Below are 11,547 nucleotides of genomic sequence, written 5' to 3'. Positions count from 1 at the left end.
AAGAGAAGCAGCTTCGGCCATGAGGAGGTGAAAGGAAGAGGTGAAAGAAAGAAAGAGATGAAAGGAAGAGGTGAAAGGAAGAGGTGAAAGGAAGAGGTGAAAGGAAGAGGTGAAAGGAAGAGGTGAAAGGAGGTGAGAGGCGACAGCGGCTGCAGCCCTCAGCCCGCCGGTACGTGAGGGCAGCCGCAGCCTCGCTGCCAGCACTGAGCATGCTCGGCTCATCCACATCCGCCCCTGCTCGGCGGCCGAGAGGCGCGGGGGGGAAAGGTTCCCTGTCGGGAATAAGCCCTTTGCAGGTGGCGGAGGAGGTGTGCGGGGCTCGCAGCCGCCATGAACCCCGGCAGCGCGGCGGGGGCGGCGCCGGCTTTCCCTGGTCCCGTGCAGTGTAAGTGCCGCTGCGCGACAGCGGGGTATGCGCGCTCCGGGGCCCGCGCGGCGGAAAGCGAGTTGAGCCTGGGCCTTAGCAGGCCCCGAAACCTGAGTAGCGCAAGAAACGGGCGGGAGCCGAGCCCGGGAACCTGGCTGGGGGGGGAACCCGGGAATCTGGGTGAGGGCGGCGGCCCGCACAGGGCGCGGGAGCTGGGGAGAGCTCCGTGGTGCGGGGCCGAGGCCGCTGGCGCTGCGCTCCGCGGGGTGCGGTGGCGGGGACGCCCCCCCCCCCCCCGAGGCCTCTGCAAAGAAACATTGTCCGGGGATCAGGGGCGGCCCGGGGCCCCTCATTGACCCCCGCAGCTCTGGTCAGGGTTCGGCCGCCGTGGGGGCGTTTGGTCAGTGCTGTGTCCGATTGTCAGTTTTGAGAGGTTTCACCCATCTCCTTTTTCGCGGGACGAGCTCTTGACCCTGCTCCTGTCTCCACAGTCCCTGGTGGCACCACCGTGCTGGTGGAGCTGACCCCCGACATCCACATCTGTGGCATCTGCAAGCAGCAGTTCAATAACCTCGATGCCTTCGTGGGGCACAAGCAAAGCGGGTGCCAGCTCACCAGTGCAGCAGCCGGGGCCACCAGCACGGTCCAGTTTGTGTCAGAAGAAGCGGTACCATCGACACAGACCCAAACCACAACCAGGACCATCGCTTCAGAGACCCAAACCATCACAGGTACCTTGGTGTTACAGGAGCTTGAGAGCAAGCAACTTGAGTCAAGTGGCAATGTTCCACCTCCCTCTGCTCCTGTGTCCCCATCACACCAAGCGAAAATAACACATTATTTATATAACACAGTTTTCACATGAATTGTCACATTCTTGCAAGTAAAGGAAGAAGAAAGAAAAAAGGCTTGCTTCCTCCTTGTTTTTTGGTATGACAGTGGTTACTTAATTTGCATCTCAATTACAAGTTCATTTCAAGGATTGCTTAAGTCTAACATATTGGGTAACCAACTTGTGCAAACTTACTAACATTGTTAATACTTATGAAAAATAAGTTACTATGCATTTTGTTTTCTAAGAGCGTTCTTGATGAAAAACAGGCATGGAATTGCTTTCAGGTGCCAATCCAGGCCTTTTATGTGAGAACACTCATTCCCTACCACTGCTCCCACAACTAATTGACAGGAAAAATATTACTCAAAATTTCTGCCCTATACAAAGGCTAAAGTAAGGTCCTGAGCTGGCAGACATTTAAGTAAAACTAGAATTTTGTTCCATGTCTGAAGGTTTTCCCTTCTATATATAGTTTTACTTTATTTTGGTCTGGTACCTTACTAAAATCCAAATTGTTTGACTCTAATTGGGATAGACAGATTAGGACAGAGAATCTGGAAGAGCAATGAAACAAACTGAATTCAGGGCTCGCTTCCAGGAATTTCTGTATTATAATCCCTCAACTCAGTGAGAGTTTTGGATGAGTCATTTTTATGCTTCCTATTTACTCATCTTTAAAATAAGGGCAGTTATATCCTTCTGCCCTTTTGGGATATAGGGTTGTTTAATTGATTTAAAAGCTGCTATTTTGGCTGAGGTAGTTTTACCTGTTATTCTTGTGAGTAGCAGCTGAAAACAGCATGGTTGAAAGAAGCTGAACTTTAAAAATGTAGAAAAAAAAGTTGTTTACATGGTATCTTTTTGACAACATTTGTCATATAAATAATTTGAGTGTTTTCTCCTTTGGGCTGTAGCACTGTAGCCAGTGTTGAAAAACAAGCAAACCTTTACTAATGCAAGACCTGGACAGGCTTCAGAAGAAGCTGAACTCCTGAAGAAACTGAACAGTGCAGTCAGATAGGATTCAGAGGGAGATAAGTCTACTTGGCTAGGTTGTACTAGGTTCAGCATGGCTCTTTGCATCATGACAGAATTGGCAGTGAGAGCAAGGGAGAGAAAAGCCTTTCCCTCTTCCTGGTGAAAAGGAAACCAGGAACAGGAATGTTGCTGGAAAAAACTAAACAGATAATTAATTAATAAAACTGGAAAATAACAAAGTTTTTCTCATTGGAAAAGCTAATGCTTGCAAAAATATGTCTTTTATATGTTTAGTTTCTGCACCAGAGTTTGTGTTTGAGCATGGCTATCAAACATACCTGCCCAGTGAAAGCAGTGAGCCTCCCACTGCTGCTGTCATCTCTACGCCACCAAAAGCACGGTCAAGAAAATCTTCTTCCTCACTTACACAGAAGAAATTAAACTGCTGCTATCCAGGTAAGATGTGAACTGTATCTTCTGCCTTTTCATTTAAAAATTGATAGGTCTCATACACAATATGCACATTAGCTCTCTCTGTCCTAAGCAGTTAAGACAAGCTGAACCTGGAAGGCAGCCCACTTACTAAAGGTGTGATGTACCACCAGGGATACCAAGAGCAGCTTTTGATTTCATATGTCCTTAGACACTGGTGCTGTGGTGTGGTAAACTTTGGCAATGCTGCAGTGGGTTTGTGTATAAACAGTGGCCTATACCCACACCAGTAGCAATGTAAGATCAGAGTCTTATTATTTTTTTGGTAACTGATGTTGTTCTACATAAGAAGTATTGAGCATGTACTTTCCATTATATTTTGTGTTCGTTCAGCTAGCATTTTTATAAGGATGGATTGAACCAAAGTATTTAGGGACCATAATGCATAAAAACTATGGAATATGCAGAAAATGTGTGCAGAAACAGTCATGTAGACGAGTCATATTAATGCTAACAGAAGTTATGGTACCTTTTTGGAAGCCTCATTTGAAAAGCACACTTCAAATACTTGGCATTCATTTCTGTGCTCTAGAACTGTAGCACTTTCCACTTGGACAGAATTCCTGAATGGCAGCTGTTACCTGACTTCCCAGTTGCTCTAACTTGAATTCATAGATGTAATTAATTAGTTCCTCCACCGTGCCCTGTGTAGTGTTAAAAGCATCTCAAAACCTGGGCAGAGGTTATAGAAAATTTGTTTCAAAGCTCAAAGGAAACAGTAATATAGTGAACTAGTTCCTAGGAACATTAGAAAACTGAAGATAGCTGAGCCAATCACTATTTTAAGTAGGTATCAGTAAACAAGATGGAGAATTTGTTTTCTGTTAATACTGATTTTTAAATAAAATGTTCTTGAAAAGAAATACAGTGCCTTGAATATGGTAGTATGGGGTTTCTATTCTATTTTCCTTTTAATTTAATTCTCTTAACCTTACAATTTTCAGGTTGCCAGTTCAAGACTTCCTATGGTATGAAGGATATGGAACGTCATCTACGAACACACACAGGTTTATATTGTTACTATGTTTTACTGTAGGTTTCCTCATTCTGGAATTTTGTCAGAATGTGTTTTCCTGCAAAATAACATATCTATAGATAAATTAGATAGAATGTCCACATATGTCTGTACATTCTAATATTGTAGTTCTCCATTCCTGGGAAAAGGCTGTTTTGTTGTTGTTTAAGTTGTCCAGCTGTGGGCAGTACCACTCACAGCTATCAAACACAAACGCTGTACATGGATTTAAGGCACAGTTGAATTTCTGGAGTGCAGTCCATGTCTTTATCAGGGTACAGTGTGGTGGTGGTGCATAAACCTAGTTTGTTCCTCAAATCATGAAACAGTGATTCCAACATTTCACCTCCCTTCCCTCTAAATAGCAATTTCAGAGTTATAAGGGGAGGAAGTTCCAAAGGGTCTTCTAATTTGTTGCGCTTAATCATGCAGCCTTGTGGCAGCAGAGTTCTTAGCTGCTAGGATGGCTGCTGCAATCCAACATCCAACTTCTGAAAACCATCCCAGTCTTCTATTTAGCGTGTGTTTGTTTTGGTTTTTTCAATTGCAAAACCATCCTTAGGGTGCAAAAATTCTTGATGTATTAATGTTCTTCTGTTCCAGGAGACAAGCCCCATAAATGTGAAGTTTGTAACAAATGCTTCAGTCGTAAAGACAAGCTGAAGATGCACATGCATTCCCACACTGGGGTGAAGCCTTACAAGTGTAAGCACTGTGACTATGCAGCAGCTGACAGCAGCAGCCTCAACAAGCACCAGCGCATTCACTCCAACGAGCGCCCTTTCAAGTGCCAGATCTGTCCCTACGCCAGCCGCAACTCCAGCCAGCTGACTGTGCACCTCAGATCCCACACAGGTAACTTGGTGCTAACATTCAGTTGTGTAGATATTTGAAAGTCGTAGGGAAGATTTTTTTAAATTGTACAGGTGTCAAGTTGCCAGCAAGGGCCTGCTGGAGTTCTCAAAAGCACCTGGGCAGAAACCTGCAGTTTCTGTGAATTTCTTGGGCTTAGAATCAAGTAGGACAGCATAGTTCTATAGCAAGAAAGAACACCTGGAAGCAATCAGAGGACATCTAATTCTTGGTAGATTTCCTTCTATATTCATTTTGAAGCTGCCTATTTGATGTTCTTAAACCAGTATAACAGAAGGATCTGATTTATGGATTGATTGATTAAGAGCATCTAGGTTTCTATCTCTTATATCTGGCCTACTGTATTAGAAGCACGGAAATTATTTTATAATTGAGCTAATTACATCAGTGCCAAACCTCAGCTGCATGATTTTTTTTTTTACATTGGTACATTAGAAAGTAATTTGCAATTTAAGTTACAGTTACACCTTCTTTTGACCTTTCTTCGTGATATTGTCCATGTGCAGATTGATGGACCTTAACAGAGTAGTATGAGCAGCAAAAAATATATTCTGCCCATATGATTTTTGTTCTGTGGATAGAAAGATTTAACCTCCAGGCTTACAAACTTTGTATCATTTTGTATATGCATTTTTTGTTTAAATTTCCATTTAATTAGATTCTCTATTATAAATGGTTCCTAGAAGAGATTCACTATAAAGATACTGCTGTACTGTTGTCTTTGTACAGTTGTCTTCAGATGTTGTTTTTCACCTAATCCAAAGCACTGGATTAGTTTCTGTGTTGTCTTTTATACTTTTGATTAGTTCTGTGAATTTTAGCTGCAAGGTGGTTATGGTTCAGTGATTACTAGATTAGCTTTGAACCTACCCTACATCTGATACTGAATTCAAGTACTAAACAACATTAGTTCAGATGTGTGCGAGATGGGATTTATTTTGAGTAGATAAAAGAAATAAATCCCTTGTGCACTGTGAAGGAGAGGAGAGCTAAACCAATCCATCTCCAGCAGAAAAGATTCTTTTATACTTCACAAACATGCTGGGATGGAACAGGCAGGACTGTTGGGCAGTTCTTTTACAAGTTTTCCTCTTTCTATTCCTATGTAAAAAGATGTGATAGTCAGTCAAAATTGTATGGGTTGTTTTGAGAAGTTATCTGTTAGTAAACACACTGAATGGTATTATGTTTCCCCCTGGTCATGCATACTGTGCATTTAGGCACATGGGCAGGTGTGCTCAGAATTTGGCTGTGGGAAAACCTGTGAATGGTCATGGTTCTCCTCTGTTTTCAGCAGTTAGATTTTTGTGAGATCAAATAGTTGGAAAGAGTTGAAAAATAGTTGGAAAATAGTTTTAGGCTGCCTTCTTTCTTGTTGGCAGATCAGTCTGTTGAATATGAAGCAACTTAATTATGCTAAAACTTAAGTCTTTTGTTGTCTCTTCCATTTCTCCAAAATCCACTTTTGTAACAGGACCTTTTATTATTATTCTCTGAAAGGGGTCACAAGAATTTGGAAAGTAATTATTTCTTGCTTGTTAAATTACAAAACTATTATGCACACAGCTAGTTATAAGGGAAAATTAAGACTGCTATGTAGAATATATATTACTTATATACTGTAGAATATAATCATATATAGTCATTCTCTGGAAGGCAAGTGTAACCCTCATTGTTTAGAGGGAGATCGTCAACATAGCATTACTTGTTGAACAAGTCAAGTAAAGATCAGTTTCCTGTTGAGTAAAACTACTCTTACAATTAGTAATTCCAGGATGAGACACTTACTTGTTTTTTTTAAGCTATATTCTGTAAGTGTTGATTCTATATGGACAGAATTATGAAGAAATCTAAGTAATAGACCACTCGAAATAAACAGAGCCAACATACTTTGTTATGTTCAGTAAAATAACTAATTCTTTTTTATATATTGTGCCACCCTGTACGTGAAAATTAAGTAATTGAAATACATACTGTGCCTTCATCAGCAAAGCAAATAAAAATTCAGTAGCTGAGTGTGAAGCTACTGTAAAATAAACAGATTAACAAAGAGTACATCTTCATTAATAAAATCTGTTTAATATAGATAATGCACTATGTATCTCAATTATTAAGCAGATACATGGATTAGCACAGTAGGCCACAATTTGATTTGAAAAATGTGGAGCTAAAGCTATGACAGATGTAGCTGGATAAGCAAACTATGCAAAATTATACAGCTATCACAAACTATAAATTATTAACTTATAAAATAAATCTGCCATTTGCACTTTGATAATTAAAGAAGATAAATTCTTGGTGAACTAAGTGCATTTTCTTTCTCCTTTCCCCACCAAGCATGTCTTAGAACCTAATAACACAGTTCTTCCACTTTTTCAAAGTAATACCTCCCTAAAGACTTTATGCTTAGGTAGTTTAGAGAACTACATACTTAGATTAAAGACAAAGGTTAACAGTTATTTAGTTGGGTTGGTAGGTTTGCTTTGGATTTTATTTAGTGACTTCAAATTTGGTCATGCCTGCTGTGATACAAGCCAGCAAATAAAGAAAATGCAAAATGATGGTTTAGGTCCAGGCAATTCAAATAAATTCAAATCATTATTTGTATAGGTAGTCTGACAAAAATAAGTGTCTTGCAGATGAGTATGTCCATTTTTCATGCTTTATCGGTTAAGCATTTGACCTAACTTTCAACTACATTGTTAGTTTTCTGGATCAGCAGTATTACTCAAAAAAAACCCCAAACCACTTATGAATATTTTATGTTTTATGCACCTGTTTGCATGACTGCAAACTGATATTGTCTGAATACAAACTGGTATTAGATTTTGTTGAACTCATCTTTGGAACATAATTAGGTGTGCTGTGTGGGGCAAATACCTCTTTTGTGGTCGCTGCAATGCCAGAAAAACAAAAGCTTAATGTTACTTATCTGTGTAAGCACATTCTCCCAGAGTCAGAGACTTACATGTATGTTTCATTAGTCTCACATTTGTCTTTGCCAGTTGCATTTATGTAGCTGTGATCCTTCTTTGGTTTTGTTTGGGTTTGTTTTGGGGTTTTTTTTTTCTATAACTGTAGGAATGCTATAGTTGTGCAGACACCTGACACTGGCCTAGGTATGACTTTTGTCCCTACATGTTCCCTATATTGTAGACAGGAGTTTCCACTGCCATTCTGTGCCAGCAATAATATTTCTGCACCACATGAACCAGGCAAAACAAAAATTAATCAGTTCTTCTTGTCAGCTCATCAGACTCACCATGTGAACAGATGCTGGTACAAGAGAGGCAGTAAGGAATATAGGGTTAAGCAGCAAGGCAGATGCCCATTAAGCATCTGTTTCTGAAGCAGCCTACCAGTCACTTAGGATTAAAATGAGCCTACAAGCTTCCCTGTAAATCTTGTAGTGTAAAGCCAAGACAAATGTGTTTATGTTGTTCACTTAGACTTCACAAATACAGCTGTTAAGGCTACTTTGTTTATTAATTTTAAGCACTTGTTGAGATACACTGTTGACAGAGAGGGACAAATGATAATCTTTTGTCAGTTGAACACAAAATGAACTAAAAATGGAGAATACTTAGGATGCAAATATGAAAAAGCAACTGATGTGGGCAGGCATGCTCATGGAAAGTGATAAAATTCAGACCAGCTGATAAATAATGTCCTGTTAAAATTTTCTAAATGTTGAAAATATGTTGGGAGTTTCCAGATGTTTAGAACAAGTCAGCTGGACATCACAGCAATGGTCTCTCCAATCCTGGTGTCTCATCTGTAATTTGAACTGTGTTTTTTGTTGACAGGAGATGCTCCTTTCCAATGTCAAGTGTGTCCTGCTAAATTTAAAATCAACTCAGACTTGAAGAGGCACATGCGTGTTCATTCTGGGGAGAAACCTTACAAATGTGAGTTCTGCGAGGTCCGCTGTGCCATGAAAGGAAACTTGAAATCACACATTCGTATAAAGCACAGCATGGAAAACACCCTCAAGTGTCCAGAGTGTGACTTCCAGTGTGGAAACAAAACCAGTCTTCGGCACCACGTGAGAACTCATCAGCCCGAGCAGCCAGTGAAGTGCTCAGAATGCAACTACTCCTGCTCCAACAAGGCAGCTCTGAAAGTGCACGAGCGAATCCACTGCAAGGATCGTCCCTTCAAATGTGAGTTCTGCAGCTTTGATACCAAGCAGCGGAGCAACCTGACAACTCATGTGAGGAAGGCTCATGGTGACAAAGTCAAGACGAAGAAGCAAACTGGAGAGAAGAAGGAAGGAGATAGGCCAAAGCAAGGCGGCTCCAGGCAAGTTGCCAAACTGGATGCCAAAAAAGCATTTAAGTGTGACCTGTGTGATGCTTCCTTTGTCCGAGAAGATTCTCTTAGGAGTCATAAGAAGCAGCACAGTATGTATAATGGATCCAAAAATAATGAACTGGCTGTTCTGCAGCTCCAGATGGATCCCGGTCGGCAAACCACTGCCCCAATTACTGTCAGTCACCTCCAGGTCCCACTTCAGGCTGCTCAGGTTTCTCCATACAATGAGGGAAGGGTCAAGATCATTGTGGGTCATCAGGTCCCTCAGGCTAGCAGTATTGTTCAGGCTGCATCAGTGAATGTCGTGCCTCCTACATTAGTTAGCCAGAATCAGGAAGACCTCTCTGCCAACAGCCGCTTGCAGCTTCTGGGCCAAGTCAGTTTGTTGGCACCACCTCCACCTCCCATATCTCAGAGTGAAGCAGGGCCTGTGGCACAACCAGCAGTTCTTCTCACAACCCACGACCAAAGCGATGGAAGTGCCTTACACCAAACCCTGATCCCTGCTGCACCTGTCAGCAGTCATGAGGCTTCAGCAAATCAAGCTTTCATCACCAGCTCTGGAATCAGCTGCTCTGACTTAGAAGGCCTTAATGCTTTGATACAAGAAGGAGCAGCAGAAGTGACTGTGGTTAGTGATGGAGGCCAGAGCATAACAGTGTCCACTTCAGCTCCCCCTCCTCCTATCTTCTCTTCATCCTCTCACACAGAAGCCCCTAAGCAGACCTATTCTATCATTCAAAGTGGAGCCCATACAGCTTTGCTGTGTCCAGCAGACTCCATACCAGATTAGTCTCAAAGTACTAGAAATTTCAATCTCAGAGGCAGTGCTGAAGTCAGCAGAAATGCATAGGACATGTATGAATGCAGGATTTGTCTTACAAAGCCCAATACCTTCCTCTTGCTCATTTTACTTACCTGTATGTGAAAACATGCATCTTGTATGTGAAACAGAGGATGTGTTTGTTTATGTGCCTCTATTGAAATACAGGCTGTGTGCTTTGTAAAATCTGAGAACTGAAGCAACTGTTGACAATTTCACCATGCAGTGACAATTTCACCAGCTTCCCACAATTTGATTCTTGTATTGTGGTGGCTAAAATAAGAAAGCCTCACCTTATGATGAATTACCTTCACAGCAGACTCCTTCTTTCATGCACACACAAAAAGGTAATAGTCCAAGCTATTCAAAAGTATATTTTTAAGTGAAATATGTTTCAATTACGTGCTGCTTATGCATTAACTGCACCTTCATCATTGCTGATCTGTAAGAAACATCTACTATTAAGTCTAATGCAGCCCTGGTTAAGTTTAAGGGTGCTGTTCCTTGTTATCTGTAGAAGTTGCTAGCACCTGGCACTTAATCTGGAAATGCTTCTGCAGAAGACCAGGTGATCAAATTTAGTCAAATTTAGAAAACAAAAGAATTTTGTCTGTCCAACAGTACTAACTTTGTTAGCAAGAATACTACTGCAACTTATATATATATATATATATATATATCAGGGATCTCTGTCAGAGACACCTGTATTTTAAAGAACAAAACAACTGCCAATATATTTTTTACAAACACTACTTAAATTTTGCTTTTATCTTTATGCTGCCTGTTTGTAACTGCATGGGTGGTAAAAGTGCATTATGTTTTGGCTCTGTTCTTTTTAAGTTAAAAAGGAAAAAGGAAAAGATGAAATTCATTCCATTTAAAATTTAAAAAACAAAATGGATTCTAATCCAAAGTCTGAAACTCTAGCATGAATTGAGATTGGATCACAATGACGTGGTAATTTAACATTATATGATACACATTTCTGTAATGAATGAATTCTATTTGAAAGAGCTTCTATCTGGGGAACATTCTTGTAGTGGTAGTTAATAACATCTTCACCACCAAACTATCTAGTTAAAGAGCAGACTCTCAATGTGGGAAAATAGACAGCTCTGTAGGTGCCTGCACCTACAAAAATTGGAAATGATTTCACAGCCAGACAGCATCCCAAGGACAATTGCTAACTTACATGAAGACTGAAAAGAAACTTATCAGAACTAGCTCTGAGATCCTCTCTTGGGGAATCAAAGTCATAGAATCATAGAATCATAGAATTGGCTGGGTTGGAAGGGACCTCAGAGATCATCGAGTCCAACCCATGAACCACCGTTGCGGTTGCTAGACCATGGCACTGAGTGCCACATCCAGTCTCTTTAAATATCTCCAGAGACGGAGAATCCACCACTTCCCTGGGCAGCCCATTCCAATGACGGATCACTCTTTCCGTAAAGAAATTCTTTCTAATATCTAACCTAAACTTCCCCTGGCACAACTTAAGTCCATGCCCTCTTGTCTTGTTGAAAGTTGTTTGGTAAAAGAGCCCAACCCACACCTGGCTAGTAGGAGACACTGAATGATTGCTTTATGTGCTAAAAACATGCCTGGAAAGCATATCAGGTCATATACTTAGGGCCACTTTCTGAACAGGCCTCAGCTTTGAAATTTTTAGCTCGTACAGCCTTTATTTTGTGTATGTGGGGGGGCTCCCCACTCCTTCCCTCTGTGTGGTACATCCTCTACATACACTGTAAGGCTTCCTGCTTTAAAATGAAGAGTAGGAAAACTCACAAGTACAGTCACACAAGTTGTTCTTGAAAATGTGACCTTTGTTTTTTGTTAAAATAAGG

General features: G+C 41.1%; 1 protein-coding gene across 1 annotated transcript; it reads left to right on the top strand.

Annotated features, from left to right (window-relative positions):
* Positions 1-235: 235 nt before the first annotated feature.
* Positions 236-10,705, top strand: ZFP64 (ZFP64 zinc finger protein). The gene is made up of 6 exons (XM_030462996.1): positions 236-385; positions 859-1,098; positions 2,475-2,636; positions 3,617-3,679; positions 4,291-4,542; positions 8,367-10,705. The coding sequence occupies exons 1-6, from the start codon at positions 331-333 to the stop codon at positions 9,665-9,667; spliced, it is 2,073 nt and encodes a 690-aa protein (XP_030318856.1). The 5' UTR covers positions 236-330; the 3' UTR covers positions 9,668-10,705.
* The last annotated feature ends 842 nt before the right edge of the window (positions 10,706-11,547 follow it).

Source organism: Calypte anna, chromosome 20 (genome assembly GCF_003957555.1).
Source record: "Calypte anna isolate BGI_N300 chromosome 20, bCalAnn1_v1.p, whole genome shotgun sequence".
NCBI classification, from domain to species: domain Eukaryota; kingdom Metazoa; phylum Chordata; class Aves; order Apodiformes; family Trochilidae; genus Calypte; species Calypte anna.
Note: the sequence above shows the minus strand (reverse complement) of the source record. Positions and strands in the feature narration are given on the sequence as shown.